The 18020-nt window shown below is 40.8% G+C and overlaps 3 protein-coding genes across 4 annotated transcripts; 2 read left to right on the plus strand and 1 right to left on the minus strand.

Annotated features, from left to right (window-relative positions):
* The first annotated feature begins 278 nt into the window (after nucleotides 1-278).
* Nucleotides 279-3499, plus strand: LOC6537694. Its single transcript, XM_002098203.4, has 4 exons — nucleotides 279-641; nucleotides 1719-1861; nucleotides 2172-2310; nucleotides 2856-3499. Exons 1-4 carry the CDS (start codon nucleotides 394-396, stop codon nucleotides 3115-3117), a joined length of 792 nt encoding a protein of 263 aa, XP_002098239.1. The 5' UTR covers nucleotides 279-393; the 3' UTR covers nucleotides 3118-3499.
* Nucleotides 3500-5653: 2154 nt separating this feature from the next.
* LOC6537695 (glycine-rich cell wall structural protein) lies at nucleotides 5654-6443 on the minus strand. 2 transcript variants are annotated; one of them, XM_039376848.2, is made up of 3 exons: nucleotides 6292-6443; nucleotides 5921-6013; nucleotides 5654-5815 (listed from the first exon to the last, which is right to left on the minus strand). In XM_039376848.2, exons 1-3 carry the CDS (start codon nucleotides 6380-6382, stop codon nucleotides 5754-5756), a joined length of 246 nt encoding a protein of 81 aa, XP_039232782.1. In that variant the 5' UTR covers nucleotides 6383-6443; the 3' UTR covers nucleotides 5654-5753. The 2 variants fall into 2 exon arrangements, with proteins under 2 accessions (XP_039232782.1, XP_002098240.1); XM_002098204.4 differs by having other exon boundaries at nucleotides 5654-6013.
* Nucleotides 6444-7214: 771 nt separating this feature from the next.
* LOC6537696 (bomanin Bicipital 1) lies at nucleotides 7215-7744 on the plus strand. The gene is made up of 3 exons (XM_002098205.4): nucleotides 7215-7315; nucleotides 7395-7436; nucleotides 7512-7744. The coding sequence occupies exons 1-3, from the start codon at nucleotides 7258-7260 to the stop codon at nucleotides 7706-7708; spliced, it is 297 nt and encodes a 98-aa protein (XP_002098241.1). The 5' UTR covers nucleotides 7215-7257; the 3' UTR covers nucleotides 7709-7744.
* The last annotated feature ends 10276 nt before the right edge of the window (nucleotides 7745-18020 follow it).

An 18020-nucleotide genomic window follows, 5' to 3' on the forward strand; every position in this document is an offset into this window, starting at 1 on the left:
TCGGGACAATCAATCACTTAAACTCATCCTGAAGGGAGCACTGCCACTTCCATCCACACCTGGCATCGCTGAAGCGGACGCTAATTTATGCCGAGCTCCATCTCTTCTGTGGCGTTGGGTCCGTCTACCTGTTAAAAAGTCGCCTGTCTTTGTATGGTAAACAAAGGACGATGCACGTGCTGGCAACGACACGGCGCATGCGTTGCACTTAACATTGGATTAACAGCGACTTAACAGAGGTCCTGATTTGGATATCCCTTTTATAGGATTTCCTTGCGGTTGGTCGCTTCAGTGCGGTGTTAACTTTCGTGCGGTTCGTTTGCCCAGCATAACGGAGAATCGACACACTCAGTATCCCATCAGACGATTTGTGGCAACAAGTGTCCTGCGAGGATGTGCGTGAGAAGCTCACAGGGCAGTGTGATTTTAATTTACTTTGTCGTCCTGCTCCACTTGGTCACCGTGGTCCTGGCCCAAAACGAGGGGAATATGTCGGAGACGACGGTGGCCACGGGCGAGGAGTGCGGCAGCACGCAGAAAATGGTGGACGAGTGCTTCAAGGATCTGCCGCCGCATCTGATGGACTTCCTGCAGAACACGAAAATCGTCATCAGTAAAAAGGAGATCACCGCCAAGTGCAAGTAGGCAGCGATTTGCAATAACGAGTGCGAACAAAAAAGGAAATATTCGTTATTGATTGTGCCCCATTCAGGGAATTTATTCATATTCCTATGTTGCCACAGGGCGCACAAGTTCTACAGGGAATTCCATTAAGACAAGCCTTTTTTGTCTGCCCCTCCAAGGAGATGATTAATTATGCCGGCTCCAAGTGCCAAAAATAAATTACAGACTTTTGGAATTAATAGGCCTTTGCCTTCCATGGGCAAAGTTAGGTGCTTGTATATAATTTCTCGAGTGACAGCAGATTTGCGTAGAAGTCACTACAGGATATTACTAAATGCTATAAGTTTCTTTAAAAGCATTTCATAATAGCAATCGCAAGGTAACACTTAAAACCGCGACTTGGCTAAGAACATTGAAAACCGCGACGATAATTAATTATTCCTACTGCAAATGGCGAATTAATAAGCTGCATTTGTCATTAGTGGGTCATAAGTTCACTAATTGGAATTCCTAGTGACCTTCGACTATAATCAAAGCACCGGTATTTAAATTTTGGTAGTTTCTCTTTACCATTAGTGTATTCTATTAGTTTTGCACTCAAAGTGAATGGTTAATTGAATTTTGTGCATTGCAAAGCGCGTAAATTGAATTCAAATGCAGTGTCATTTGATTATTCGCCTTGGGCAGAAAACTTGACTAGAATACTACAGACTAGAGTTATAGTTTAGTTCAATAAATATATATATTTATTACAAGAATAGCAGGTATATTGTAGTAAATAATAATTAAAAACAGTTCCGTAATGAGCGGTATATCTTATGAATTTAATCAGGTCATCGGAAAGCAATATGAAACTTCTGATAAACAATAGATGAAATGTATTGCAGTTTTGTGAAACATAGACTTCATTATTTAGATAATTAAATTTAGGGTCATTTCATAAAACTAAAGTATGTACGTGGGAGACATTTCATTCATATATATAGTATGTACATAAATTAGCTGTGGCACCGCCAGCGGCACCGGCAACATGAGTGGCACTCAATTAGACCTCACTCGATTGTCCCTGTCTGAAATCGAATTACATATTGCAGCATATTCAACCGTGGCATGAGGTGCTTCGATACTTACTCCAAGCGTTGCCTGGACGATCGAAAGCTGGGCACGTTTAAGAATAATGTGGAGGGTGCACGGCGATTTTTCTACAAGTTCTGCGGCGACGCCGACTTTCAGCGGGGTAAGTTTATGGCGAAATTTAAGAGGTTTTCGCTTTCAAAACGCTCGAAAATCAATTTGCCAAGCTGGCACACATGCAAACAAACGAAAAACAAAGGATACCCACAGGCGTTTGGGTGTCGGCAACACACGCAGTATCTCACAGTACACAAAATCCCGCAGATTAGGGACAAAGGCCCCCCGCAAAGGCCACCAAAACAATGGACCCAAAAAAAAAATACAAAATAACAAACTTGACAAGCATTAAAGTGCACAAGCAAAAGAAGCGTTATTTATACACATTTGAAGCACACTTTCCCGCCTGTTTGCAGACTATCTGAGGCACAAGGACTGCTTTGCGTACATCCAACTGGACTGGGTCACCTGCACGTCCGAGTTCGAGAACATCCTTAGCGAGGAGGTGCACGATGAGAGGCGCAACGCCAGCGAAAAGTTCCTTGAGTTCTGCTGGTATGCTTGACTTAATATCATCAGACATGCCACCATTCTTTGTTTCTGTTTTCCAAACAAAATGCTTTTAAATATGTCAATACTTAAAAAAAAGAAACAACTCTTTTAGTCAAGCATCATTTTAAAAATTATTATTATTTTGATCACGTTTAAGAAGGTCTTTAAAATGTAGACGGAGAAAGCTGAAGATGTAACAACTTTTGAAGATTCAAGTGCTATGCAGCATCCCGAATTCTTTGCTACATTTCATTTAATATTTCTAGTGAATATTGTAGAGCAATTTCCTTTGTGGCTAGGCCATATAAATTGGCTAATGGTTAATGGCCAGCAATCTTGAGTTAACAATAGAACATCTCTTGCTTTGCTCTGTGCTATTAACAGACTTTTAACGGCCTTTGGTATTGCACAGTTTTCCTTTGAACCAACTGAGCCCTTTTTTCGATTACCAACCAATTGGGCTGCGGCCAGGGCAACTGAATGACATGTTGTTCCCGAGAATCGATATCAATCAAGTTTCAAGTTTCTGGTACATCAACATTTCACAGTGCCCGCTACGCGTACGAGAACTGCATCTACAACAGTGCCCGCTACAAGTGCTACAAGAACTCGGCGGAGTTTGCCCGCGAGACGGCCAAAATGCTGTCCGATGAGAAGCACTTCAGGAACTGTGCCGTCCTCCAGAACATCTGCGCCCACGACTCCGGCATGGCATTGGCCCAGTGGCATTGGATGTGCTTCCGCCTGGCGATGGCGACACCGATGATGCTGCTCCTGATGCGGCTGGTGGGGCAGGGGATTTGGACGTAAATCGATGTGCGGCCAATCTGCATAGTTTACTAGTGCGATGTGATGTTGCGGCTGCGGTTGTGGTCCGAGTTTGCGTTTTCTTAGTTCTTATTGGTTCATTTTTTTTTTGTTGGTTTTTTTCTTTTGGGTTTTGTAGTTGTCCCAACGAGAATGCCAAGCATTTGAGCTCCCTTTAGTAACCCATCGATAAGAAGCAAAAAACAAAAAAGAAACGAAACTAAACTTCATCTCTACGTGTCTGTGAATTTTCCGGTGTCGTTTTTGGGTACGAGATTGCTGGGCGGGCGGGTTACTGGGTCGGATAGCGGCACTGGTTTTTGTGTTTTCCGTATGCTAAGCTAACTTAAATGCATATTTCAAATAAAGGAATATTCACGTTGTACTCATCCTGTGGTTTTACTGTTCAAGGCCCCTCACAACGCTGTGTCAATCGGATACCTAGTGCTTGAACCCCAGTCCTGGTTACCCACGAAAATTGTATTTTGCACGGATTTTGCGGAACCAACCGCAGGTGGGAGGTACAATAAGAATGCTGCTGACACCAAATATCGACGGTGGCACAGAGATACAGTATTGCAAAGTATTTCAATAACCCGGAAAACAGCTGACGCAGAAATTCGTTAAATGAAAACTCAAATCGAACTTCAAATTGCACAATATACACGCAAAGGGGAGAAGATACAAAGATTTGGTCAAATATTAAAGTCACAAATTGTAAACCGTTTCAAATAATTAACTATAATAACGCGTAATTATTCAAAAGCCAACTAGTTTATAGAAAACTAATAACTACCGGGCAGAAATCACACCGCCAGCCTAAAAGTTTGTTATATATTCAATGCATTTTTTTAATGTTCGCCGCTATGTATCTGCGTATTGCAGCAAACTTTGCCATATAGAACCCAAAGTTCGCCGTTCCAAGAGCGGCTCGTGTTCGCATAGAAAGTGGGTGGCTGTTTCAGGTTAATTTTGCAGCACTCCCAGTTTTCACCTTCCAGCATGGAAATTGAACGCTAATGGCTATGCACCCATTACCTGCCCCCCAAAGGACCCGTCACTGCGAATCTCAATTGCTGTTGCATAGAGCAGCGAATTTTGCACCTACATAACTTGTGGTGCTTCTTTGTAAGCTACTCGCTTTAGTTAGTAATTGAAAAAGTGCTTGTCAAAGAGAAATCTTTTCATATTAGCGGGAAAAAGTGGTTTTATGAAGCGCACTGCAAATATTCATTTCCAAGGAGGCAAAATGCTTTGGGCAACCTCAGCAATATATTAAAATTTCCCACATCCGGGGGAGAAACCGCATCGCGAATCCTGCCCTCGGCCTGGGGGTAATCCTGATCAACACTTCCTGGAAACACATCCTTCTACCTATTAACGAAGCGAAACAGAAGATTCATCGAAGAAAGAAATTGCAGAAATATTCAGCACGAAAATTGCTTGGAATTTTCACCTTAATATGATTCCCATAAATGGTAAACATTCCAGGGTATATAAATAAGTCAGTCCTGTATTCAATTTGTTTACATATATAAAAGTTTCAAGGTAAGTATTTTTTCTTAGGAAATTAATATAAGACCAATGTGCTGTTTCCCCCATTCAATAATCTAAGTTACGTAACTGATGTATGTATTTTCTAAAAATGCCTAAATCCACAGACTTTAAATTATAAAATCTTTATCGTATGCACTTTGAAATGGCTATTATCGTTACTGATAATCTTAAAGTTTTACACTTTTTATTTTTTTTTTTTAGTCTACACGCAGCATTAAGTAAAGAAAGTCTAACTTAAGCAGCACAACAAAGAGTTACTAGAAAAGCCTTGAAAATGTTTAACTTAATGCATACTATGATACCGATAATTACACTTAATGAACCCAAATTTGATTCCGGGTCGTTTGCTTTAGCTTGGCTCACCAAAGCCGTCGAACGAACAAAAATCGAACTGGTAATTGTATCAATTAAGTGGTTGCGGACTCACCGAGCGGCTCCTTTGGTCCAACTTTTTGGAAATTCGATGCCGCTGCATATTTAGCAAGGGCGAGTCCTTTAATTAAGACTTAAGACTGACAAGTTGATGATGGCTGAAACTTTGAACAGCTTATGAATTATTTCCTTTGCAGGACTTTGACTCCTTCAACCGAACGGCACAGGCGGTTTCATGACTTAAAGGGAATAGTAATCATTACTCTTAAACAGTTTCTACTCTTTAATACATTTCCGAACTTAGTAAGTGTAGAGCATTTATATTTAGATGTGCAATTCAGACAGAAAAAGCATTACACTTGCAATGGATACTAATTGTAAAGGCACAGCCATTGAGGATCTTATTTTTAGATACTTTGGGTGCAATTTATTTATAAAGCTGGCCAATTCTTATTAACACACTCGTGGGTATTTTATAACTTTAAACATTAGTTTTTCTTAAACTTTGTTTTGAACCTATGTATGTGCCTGAAACTTAACAAAAGCGACTTTATGCTTTTGTAGATATATAAAAGTAGTCTATATACATATATACAATATATACACAATATAAAATATATATATTTGTTTTATTTAAGTCTATGTAACCTTAGTTTCTGACGATGCTAGCTCTGCGAGCTTAGCGCTAGCAAAGCTTCGAGATTATAATCTCAGCCGCTTATAATCTGCGTAAGACCGCCATCATCGTAACCATCCCCTCCTCCGTAGCCACCTCCACCACCTCCTCCTCCTCCGCCGTTGCTATAGCCGGGTCCAAAGTTGCCCGAATATACTGGACGACGGCCACCTCCTCCTCCACCGCCGCCGTTGTATCCACCTCCTCCTCCGTTGTATCCACCTCCACCTCCTCCTCCGCGTCCTCCGTTCACACCTGTGTAGACTCCGGGTCCCTGGCCTCCGGGCGGATTACCTAAAAGTGTTATTTCAATCAGTTCGCTGTATAGTAGTTACCTAATTGCACGATAGCCACTGCATCGCTTATGTAAACTAGAAAATGTACTATGCACATAGAAATTAAAAGCTTAAGCCAATCCCAAGAAATACGTAAATATAAATAGCACGTTCGCACAAATTTTCGCTCATGAAAATGTGAAAATTTGGTATAAAATTATGCCTGATATGCCGGCAAGGAAAATTGCCGAACAATTTTTTCGAAAAATGGCCCAAAATTAATGAGCATTGACTTACAGTCGTAGCAACCGCCGCCAATGTAAACAGCCGCCTCTGTGAAAGTCAGTGCAAAAACAGCGAGAATCGCAAATGCCGCCAGGTATCTCATTGTGGCTGGTCTATTGGAACGTCGAACTGGTCTGGACCAGGTGCAAACCGCAACAGCAGCTTATATACGATGCACTCACCGATTCTGATTCCCATTCCGATTCCCGATTCTGAATTAGAATTTGAAATTGAATTTAAACCCAAACAGACCTTATCGCTGAAGAGAACTTTTGCTGTGCAAACAAACCACTACGTAAGTATTAATCTCAGGGAATTGCCCACGGATGGGTTTCAAAAACAATCAGTAGCGCATCAAAAGGTCAGTCGTTGTGCATTCTAGATACCCTACTTGTAAAATGTTACAAATATTTGCAACTAATATTTAAACTAATGTGTTTCTTTCGAATTCCGATTAAAGCATGCATAATTCAGTTCAATTAAAGCATGTCTTACTTCTTATTAAATGTCTTATTATTTAAAGATACTTTGTTAGCTTAGTAATTTTTGCAGCGGCGCTACGTTCTACGTTCCACTCACGAGTCACGACTTTCGGGGCTGAAACCAGTTTTCCGTAGATGTATGGATACATTTAATGGGTTGCGATTCTCTGGAATCGCTTGCCATTCATGCTTACATCTGGGTATAATTGTAAACCGACTTTTTGGGGCGTGACTGCCATAAATTTCTTTGAAGAAGCTCAAGGAAATCAACTACGTCGAGCTGCATCCAAACCCTATGCGGAAAACCCCAACGAATGCGAATTGATAGCATTCTGGGGAAATTAATTAACATATATTGTTGAAATACGAAATACGAATCGAAAGCAGCGTACTAGCACTCAGGCTTATGCAAATTGATTTTGATACGAATTTAAGTAAGTGCCGGCCTATAAAAGCTTCAGCTTGAGAGTCGAACCGGTCAACTATCGACTGTAATATGAAGTACCTGACGTGTGTGCTGCTACCGTTGGCTTTGATTCCGGCTCTGATCGGCGGTAAGCTGGACGGGATGGCCACCGACGCTAATTGATACGCACTCACACCGATCCCATTTGCCATTTCCATCATTTCCAGCTCATCCCGGCACTGTGGTGGTGAATGGCGTCTGTCTGACTTGTAAGTAGTGGCGATTGTTTTGCCAGCTGCTTGTGGCAATTAGACAACTCAATGAATAATTATGCACTCGAAAAGGTCCCAATCCGAATGGCGAACCTGTCTACCTGGATGGCCAGGAGTATCGCAGTTTCTCCTCATCCCCCGGCGATGGTAATGTGGTGATATCCCGTGGAAATGATGGCAGGGGCGGTGGAGGTGGCACCATTTACCGGAGAGGTGGTAACACCGTCGTCAATGGCAGGTGTCAGCACTGCAATGTGGATCTCTATTAAAGGCTTTAACAATAAAGTCTGAATATTGAATCAAAATGGCACACATATTATCGATCAATCCATTTCCTACTTACTTCGCTATGTACGACATCATTTAGCTAAAAGCATTCACAATCGTTCACCCCAGTCTCTCGGCAAATTCGATGACTGCGATGGTTTCGAGTGCACAGATCATCATCTGATGCAGGAAAATGAAAAAAAAATGAAAAAATTAGCGCTTTATATTCCGTTTTTGTTGCCACGACGTACACGTGGAGAAACATGAAATATATAAATTATTTAATACTGCGAAAAAAGAGTGAAGAATGCTGTAATTGCGTTTGGCGAAATAAAAGAGTCATTGCGGAAAATCACCCATTTCACATTTAAATAATCGAGGAGCTCGACTATATAAGCATTTCATTGCAAGCTGCCTGCTTGTGAAAATGGGCTTCCTCATTCTGCCCAAAATAAGCGTTACATTTTCAGTTGCTTCGGTTTGTAAAATGTTTTCTTACATTTTCAGTTGCTTCGGTTTCTAAATTGTTTGAAAATAAAGGAAGACCCTACGATATTTAGCTTGAAAAGTAGAGATATTCGTGTTGCCAGTGGCACCAATTGTCTGAACTTTAGCTAGTTGCCACATAAACTGGGCTGGGAGCTGAGGTAGCTGTCTCCTGAGTATTGCACAGCATCGATAATCGAATGCGAGTAACCAACCGTGCAGTTTACGCCAATGGATGCGATGTCAATGAAAACGCTGGCCTGATGTAAGCGTGCTTAACGTTGCGCGTGCCACGTGGCGTATACGTAATGCTGCTACAGGAACAACAAACAGAAGCCTCGCAAATATTTGCTTTCAAACTAACTACTCGACAAACAGTAAACACTTAGTGCACACACACACACACCCTACACCAACACACACACACACACCCTACACCAACACACACACAAACATCTCAAGACAATTTCGTGTGAAAGTTTCGAATAAAACTGATGCTGTGTTTTTATATGAAGCATAGCAAGAGAAAAGTTTACCATTCTGGCACAGCATGCGAAAACAATTAAAATTGTAAAAGGATTACTTAGCAATCATACAATTTCGATTTAAGCATCGAACTTAGAGGAATAAAACTGCAGCCTTAAGCTTTTTATGCAATTGTAAAAAAATAGTAACTATACATTGCACTGAAATCAATGGAATGTCCTTGCGGATGTGCCAAGTTCAGAGAAACGCTCCACTGGCTCACAATTCAATGAACATTTGGGTGGCATAACCATGCCAATCATAAAGGGTTTCGATTTTATATCTGTAATTTACATTTAATACACTTTATTGACAGGAATGTGACGTTGCCCATTCACAAATGGGTCACAAATTGTTGACACTCACTTTTGGAAGCCCCATGAAGCTGAGAAACTCAGTGGGCCACAGGGTGGTTTGTCTGCCTAGCAACTTAAGGACCTTGAGCTGAGGAAATGTTCGAAATTGAATTTATGTTGACTTGTATTCGATTTCAGGTCAATTTCTGTTCTCTTGTGCCTAATTTGTGCGGCATTAGAAGGGAATTTGGTGCGCAGGTGAAAGGTGAGCCGATTGGACTTTCGATAGTAGCAGTAGCATTCTTCTACAGGTTTTTTGAAATAAATTTTAACTTTTCCACTTTCACAGCACCCCCCCGCAGTGTTTTGCCAGAAGGTTGAATTGATTTATTTGTGCTGTGCAGTGTTGTTTGCTTTTGGGGCAGTGAGCCTTTGGTAATATTGTCACGTGCTGGCAAACTCTTATATCTGCCACTGGTTGAGCTTTATTTGAAAATCCCTGCCACACAGCAAATTTACATAGCACGCTTAAACTGATATTTTTTTTATTTGGCCCCCAACTCGCCATTTGTGTTTCTGTTTATTTTCTTCTTTTCGGGCGCCAGGAGACATTCATAAATAAATTATATGCGAAGTACCAGCACTCCATTATCGACTGGATTATGCTTTTTTTCACCCATCGAAGCTGTGAAGTCGGCTTTGGTGGAAGCGTATGATTAACGAAAATGCGTTAAGTGGCAGACTTATGCAGAGAAAAGCTTCAGTTTTCCGGAAATCATCCTTATAAATGAGACACATGAAATAGTTACAGGCTAACTTTGAATTTAAAGCTATTTTGCTTTATTTAATAAATATATATGATCAGCCATTTCTATTGATAACATTTCTAAGAACGTTATTTTTAGCTGAAGTAGTTTTTATTTATTATTTATTTATTATTGCCTTACCATATTAAAAAGCATGCTGTGTAAAAAGTTTATGGGGTGACAAGGTCACGAAAAGTGTGACAACTGCGAAAAACTTGAAGCTGACTTCAGCAGTAACTCGCAAGTTAAACTTTGTTGTGAAAAAAATGGAAAAAGAGCTCAGAAGTGTAGCGAAAACTTTTGAAGAACAACTTTCTGGAATGAAAATTCTTTTGTAAATATTCAGACGACAGGTTGAATGCTGCCAGACCAGCAAAACGAATTTTACAAAAATGCACTTAATTGCACCCGTCAAAAGGGCCACAAATGTTTGTAAAAATAACCTAAAAAGTGTAAGGAAAAATAAAGTAAAGATTGTGCTTAAAAGAAGTCCATGTTCTGACCTTTTAGGTAATCATTTTAGTTTACTTAGAACATGAGTTACCCTGGAAATAGTAATTTTTCTGGGTGTGCAAATGAAAGTGAAATCCTCATTTAAATCAGAATCGAAATGAATTAGGAGGAGTTTCAGTTAAGTATTAATTTGCCATTCAGCAGTGGTGTCATTGGCAATGTGGGAGACATGGTGATGAATTAATTACGCCAGGATTGTGAAATGTCCTTATTTAATTTGATTCCATCAATTAATTACCAGACGGTCTTATCATCTTGCTGCCAATTACACTTTTAGCAAGCAGCTAACTGTGCGCAAGTAAATTTTGGTGCAAATATGTACACGGTTTAATTGAGTTTTTCCCTGAAATCTTGCAGCTATTTGTTGAAAAAAGGGAAATGTGAGGGGTTTGCGGGGCAAAGAGCTGATTCTTAATTAATCGTCCATGGATTTGGACAGGTTTATGTTCACTGTGGATGGATTACCCCTCGCCGGAGTTTCTTACTCATCCTTTCATTATCCTAAGCGCCAGAGGTCAAACTTTCGCCACAAGTCGACCAAAAATATAGCTCGTATTCAACTGACTCCTTTGACTTCGTTGAGAATTCAACAGGAGCAGCGGTATTGCGGAAAATGAATGGGACCAGTGCAGTCTGGGAAAAGCGAAGGGTTCCATTGTTACTGTTCCGTTGTCAGTTTTCCGTTTCGCAAGTTCTTGAGTGTATGCACGAATGTATGCAACAGTTTTCCGTCTTGAACTTTCGCCTGCAAAATGGTGGGAAAGTATACAGCTGCTACTTTGGCATCGATGGAATTTTCTTTGTGCTTTTCAGTGTACCTAATGCCGCTGTCATGTGACTTTCCACTGAAGGATGCTCAAATCAAATGCCTGCTGATCGGCTTTCCACAAAGCAGTTTATAGTTATGCTGCTTTAATACGCACTATTGTTATGGCAAAGCAAACGAGTCGTGGGATTTACCAATTAATAAGCTTACTAATTTACTCTACACTTGTGCTTCATTATGAAGGAACTGCAAAGCTGGTTGCCTAATGACAGGGCTCTTTAATTGCGAATTAATTCAGCTACAGAGGCTTTTCGATTTACCTTGGCCTATCTATTATTAATTGAATTGCGTCATAAAACATGAAACTTTAAGGCAAATCCATTTAATGTTCATCTAGTTAGTGGCATATGCCTCAATTTGGTAAATCAGATTTTTTTAGATTTTTTCTATTGACCATTTCTGCCCAGCAAACGACTGCCCTCAAAGGTCACTTTACCTGGTTTTCAGTCGGGGGTCACCTGTGAAATTAGGTACATACAAATGGCGACCTGTCTGCACGTGTTTTTTGTTGCGAACTTTAGCCCCAGAGCGTTGCAAGTGATTTGTTTCTGACAGCCGTGTGGCATTCATAGCTTGAGATGGGTCACAGGATGGCGGCCACTGAGGTGACGTTAAATATAGCTAATTACCTAATTACACACCTGATTGATGCCGCATACACGATGAGCTGAACGAGCGCGTAGCCATAAATAGTCGAGTGGAATTGTTTTATAATTAAATTATTTATTTAAAAGTGCGAAAAATGCTAGCGTTTATAATAAATTCGTGAAAGTGAGACCATTTGTGCTAAGTAAGGCTAAACACTGGCTTCTACACTTAAACGCTTTACTTTCCCTTTACTTTCATTGAAAGCCATATAAATTTGGAATGAGTGCTGAACTTAGCGTTCGCAAGGCCTTAGCTTTAATCGCATATGAGGCATTCAGGTCCTGGGTCCTTTTGCTGCCGATCCTACGACTCCCTGCAGGCCAATCGCATAATGGGGCCTACTCCAAGTGGGCCCCCACTCGAGGAATTCCCTTTGCATTGGCGATGGATGGAGCATCCATTCTCGGTCAGGGGTTAACTGCAGCCATGTGGGACATAAAAGTGCCGAGGCCCCATCAGATATACGAGTCGACCCCCAAGTTTTATGCGTCCCCATGCCATCTTTCCCAAACCATCTGCCCCGCGCCACTTTGTTTATAGCCATGGCATAAGAGGCTGGTGTGCTAGCAGTTCAGATATATTAAAAAGTTTTACAACAATAAAACAAACAGACTTTCACTGCTTGTTTATATAGGTTTATTGGGTTTTCCGCATAATGCAATACATACTATATACATATGTATAATATATACTGAGCGCCTCAAACGTCTGCTCGCAGTCGCATTTACGACTGCCTCCCGGTGTGATATTAATAGCATTAGAGTAATAGAAAGTGGCATGCCTCCTTTGGCTGCCTTTCTTACTTTCTTCCTTGCCTTGCCTTGACTTGCCTTGCCATCTAGCAGGCTGCTGCCTGTTGACTTCCTGTCGTCATTAGTGATGTTTGCCTGTCGCCGCATGACGGCGCATAAATATCAAAGTTAGATTTACAAGAAATCGCATTCAATCGCAGCTGAACAACTGTACTGAACTGAACTGAGCTGAGCCCGCCAGGTGGACTAATAGAATTCCAGCTGCGAGAGCCACTTCAAAGTGTCCTGGCCACAGAGCTTTGTTTTCCATTCTGTGGAAGGGGAAATGAGGAGGGAAATGAGGAGGCTAAGATGTTTGCCGGGTGCTTTATCAGCGGCACCTGGAAGCGTGGCAGCTGCCACTACGTGACTCCTCGCCAGGAGTTCGCCAAATGCCGATTTTTATGAAGCGAAACACATGGCACTAGCTGGCATAGCTCTCCTAAGTCTAGCCTAAAAGAAATGACAAATTAGATGCAGTAAAAACAAAGAATGTTATATTATATGATTATAAGTAGTTCATGCATTGAAAAAACCAAAACATTAAAAGAGGTTTAAAATAGAGGGACATTATTAGCTTAGTCTTCTTTCAGTGCAGCAGCAACTGAGAACAAAATGAATGCCGCATGCTAATGCAAAAACTTTTTTCATTTCTACACTAATTTGGGTCATTTCCTTAAAGTGCAGCTGGCGTAGAATCTTAGGCTGCTGCCTGTTGACTTCCTGTCGTCATTAGTGATGTTTGCCTGTCGCCGCATGACGGCGCATAAATATCAAAGTTAGATTTACAAGAAATCGCATTCAATCGCAGCTGAACAACTGTACTGAACTGAACTGAGCTGAGCCCGCCAGGTGGACTAATAGAATTCCAGCTGCGAGAGCCACTTCAAAGTGTCCTGGCCACAGAGCTTTGTTTTCCATTCTGTGGAAGGGGAAATGAGGAGGGAAATGAGGAGGCTAAGATGTTTGCCGGGTCCAAAACTAATTAGAAAGGAAGCTCAACTGACTGCTTGCTGGGCAAAACGAAAGCAGGCCAATATATATAAATATATATGTATATTGTTAAATATTATATTACTTATTGAGGGATATTCAAAGTGACAATATGCTGCATAGCGAATAATTTATTTATATATATGCAGTCAGATTAATACATCATGTCAACTTTATATTAATGGCATCATTAGAGTGCATATTCGCAATGACATCGAAACCATAAACCAGATTTTGTTTCATTGTGAGTTATTTCAATCAATAAAGAAGTAAAGCGATTCAAATCCGTTGTAATATTGTAAAAATGTAAAATTATTCGAACAATTGGGAAAATAATTTGGCTTGTGACTACATGACTGATGATTTCTATTAACAAATTCGCAATACTGCATTGTTTTAGCTACTTTATTTGTATAAGTTTGTTTTTCTTTGTAAGGCACATCCTGTCACACATCCTGGCAGGTCCTTGAAGCAGATTTAAAGACCACGAAAAGTCCCGAGACAGCAGACACACTGCCTAACGCACTTTTCGCGTTGCCAAGCGCCGTCGTCCTGGATTCCGCAGATTTGCCTACCTCAAAGGACTCAGACACCCGATGAGGGGCGTATTGGGCGTGGCCTGACGCCATAAAGATAATTGCTGGTAGATGGGGGGAAGCGGGGTGTAGAGCTCATCAAAAACGTCAACGCCCCCACGTAGTTTCGCTTTAAACGCCAAGCGACCAAACTAAAGTCGAATGGCCATCGAACAGGACGAACAGGACGAGTTGATGGGCGGAAGGAAGGATGCGTGCTTGCGTATTAATTACTTCTGGTGGTCACTTCGCATGCGTGGGTGGTGTGTGTAATTGCGCCTCCAGCGAAGGTCCTGAGTGTGTCCTGTGCCCCTTTTTTTTTTCTTTTTGTTGCATGGGGCTTCCACCAGAAGTTCGACGTTAAGCCCAGTCTGCAGCAAGTTGTCTGTTCATTTTTTTTTGCAAATAAATAAAAAACTCTTTTCGTTGTTTTGGCTGACATGCTGGCACTTCGCTGGCGTTTTGATGAGCAGCAGCAGCTGTTTTAGTTGCGATTATAATGCTCAAATGGCTGGCAGCTTCAGCTGATAATTAATTGAAAACTTTGCATTATGTTTTACATAAAATTCACACTTTGGGCAAACATATAGCTGCCATAGTTCGCCAACAACTTTTCTGCGAAATTTGACAACTTTGCTTTATTATCAGTCAAAAAAAGGATTTTTTTTTATTTTTTTAACTTTAAAATCAATGCAATAGTTGCAGGCTTTAATTTAAAGCATTTTAAAGACTACGATTTTTATCTTATTGGTTCAGCAATTGCATCGTCGTCTTGCTATATGGCACATCCTTTTGTTGTTCAATTATCTCGCATTTTTCTTTTATTATACATTCTATATATAATATTCTATATTATTGAAGAACTGAAAAAGTTATTTAAAAATTCAAATTCAAAGACCAGTGCTGCCAAGTGCAGTATTTATGCAGCTTATACAACCACCAAAAGCTACTAAGGTGTGGAACTTGGACCTAAAGTGCTTACTGTGAAACTCTGAACGCCATGGCACTAAAGAAGCTCTACAAAGCTGATGTCTGTCGTTTGCTTAGTGATATGAAATTAATAATTTGAATTTATTTATTTTAAAGGAATTCTTTTTCAACTGTCATTTTTGTTAATTAAATACTTTATTATTTAAATAATGTTTAAAAACGTACTATTTTAAATTAGAAAAAAAAATATATATATAATAATTTACACCGCAGTCAGTTATATATCTATTTCTGCCACTTCCAGTTGAATATATAATTTTTTCCTTAATAAATAACATGAGTTTTAAAAACATAAAATGCTATATCAGTAGCATTAGTTTAGTTTAGCTACTAGATAAAAACCACAAACTAATTTAGAACTATTGCAGATATATGAAATATATTATAGACGAAAAAATGAGAAATAAAGTGACATATATATTGCGATACCATGGACTTATGAGCCTTACCGGAAACTATAATTGGCCAGGCTCAGTTGCGATCCCACACCACTCCCAACCACTCCTCACCATCATTCCCCACCGACCAGAACTCCAATCATTGTGCACGCGGACGTGACCCACGTGGAGCTAATGGAGAGTTCGGTTTGCCGCGAGTTCGCGCTTTTGTGGAACGCGACAAAGCGCCAGGATGCCGCGATGAGATGAGAAACTGAGCCTGGGATCCTGCAGGCTGCAGTGCCGTGAAAACTCGGCGCGATTTTTGCCCAGCGGCCACTGCCGCCTTTGATTTGATTAATTGATGCATTAAGCTCATTTACGCATACTTAATGCCACTCCAATGTGTGTTTGAAATATTTTTTATAGCCTGCCTTCCACCTTTTTTTTTTGTGATTTTATTTGGTTTGTTTGCTTTTTGTATGTTTTGTGCGCTGCTGCTGGAAAATGCAGCATAATCAGGAATTCAAGTCGTGCGACAACAGAAAAACTGATTTTCCAGCCTGGGGGCAAGTGGAAAAAAGAGGTGCAGTGGCAAAAATAGGAAAGAAGGAGCCGGCAGAAGAAGCTGTGGAAGCGGAAGTACAAATTCAACATCTTGCCATGTTTGTCTGTTGACTGACAACGCAATGTGTGTGTGTGTGTTGGTGTGGGTGTGGGTGTGTGGCAGATATGTCCTCTGTCTGTTTGCAGATACAGATAAGATGTCTTGCACATATGTATATGTACGTGTGGAGGTGCACATGCTGCACATAGGAGTCGCAGCTGAACCGAAGCTTTATCAGCGGCACCTGGAAGCGTGGCAGCTGCCACTACGTGACTCCTCGCCAGGAGTTCGCCAAATGCCGATTTTTATGAAGCGAAACACATAGCACTAGCTGGCATAGCTCTCCTAAGTCTAGCCTAAAAGAAATGTCAAATTAGATGCAGTAAAAACAAAGAATGTTATATTATATGATTATAAGTAGTTCATGCATTTAAAAAACCAAAACATTAAAAAAGGATCAAAATGGAGGGACACCATTAGCTTAGTCTTCTTTCAGTGCAGCAGCAACTGAGAACAAAATGAATGCCGCATGCTAATGCAAAAACTTTTTTCATTTCTACACTAATTTGGGTCATTTCCTTAAAGTGCAGCTGGCGTAGAATCTTAGCCATGTCTTCGGGCGAAAGCAATTACAGATAAGATCGACTCATTTCACAGGCCTTTGCCTTTGGCTTCGGCTGCAACTTGAGCTGTTTGCCAAGTGTTGAGAATTTCGCTTTTCACACTTGCCACACTTGCAACACTTGCAACACACCGGCGATTTGCGATAAGCATCGTCCACTGTCACTTGCATTCTGGGCACACATGCATATTGCATTCGACTGTCGGTTTTCGCTTTCTTTTTGCCCAGTGACACAGATTGATGGCATGCAGCTGATTAATTGCAATTTGCGTCATAATTCTAGCACCCAGTCGCAGCTCTTCTCCTTTTCCTGGTTTCCCAAAGGTTGGCAGCGGCCAACAGGAAGTGCAAGTCGCCCTGGGGAACTCAAGGTGCCGCCAGTCATTGAACTTAGGCGCTGCATAAGAATGGTGAAATTTTGAAAAAAAGAAAGAAATAAATTAAATTAAGGATAAACCAAACTTGCAACTCGACCCTTCCAATTAAAACTTGCTCAACTTTTAGTTTCGTTTTTTTTTCGCACAGTAACAGCTATTAATATTAATTAGGTGCCCTTGTCTGGTTCAATCGAACTGCATTCTATTCAAATGTAATTATCATAATATAGACAAGTTTGATACAGCACCCCCCCTTTCCCTTCCCCTTCCATCACAAACAGTTTGAAAAGCAAACAGCCAGTCGCTTCAATTTGCAAAGGGTTTTGGCATAGAGGCTGTGTTATTCGCTGATTTTCGCTGATGAGGGTAATTAAAAAGTTTTCACACGCCCACAGAAACCGCAGCAGAATGCAGTCAAATTGGCTGTGATGCAGGAATTGTAATCGTTTTGAAATCTATATGGGGTTAGGATGAAGGATGCAGCAGGATGTTAGGATGTTAGGATGTGGCAATGGCTGCTGCCGATCTCCTGCTGACTAATTCCTCAAAGACGAGGGGAGAGCAGACGCACTTCCTCCAGCTTTTTGAGTCATCGAGAATGACGACGTCAACGACTTTGACTTTGTGCAGCAAAAACTTTTGCGTCTGCCAAAGTTTTATGACAAATTTTTGTGATTATGCAGCCTTCGTCAAAAAAAACACAAAAATATAGTAGTAGTAGTCAAATTTCCTATGCATTTGTTTGCGGGGCATGCAAATTAGATTTTAAATAGTTTTCGGTTTGATTGCCAAGCATCGTAGCTGCGCAGATCAAAAGCCTAATGCCACTGCAATTTGCAATTTTGCCATTTCAATTTGACTAATTTGCAAAAGGCCACTGAC

Source organism: Drosophila yakuba, chromosome 3R, assembly GCF_016746365.2.
Source record: "Drosophila yakuba strain Tai18E2 chromosome 3R, Prin_Dyak_Tai18E2_2.1, whole genome shotgun sequence".
Taxonomy (NCBI): Eukaryota; Metazoa; Arthropoda; class Insecta; order Diptera; family Drosophilidae; genus Drosophila; species Drosophila yakuba.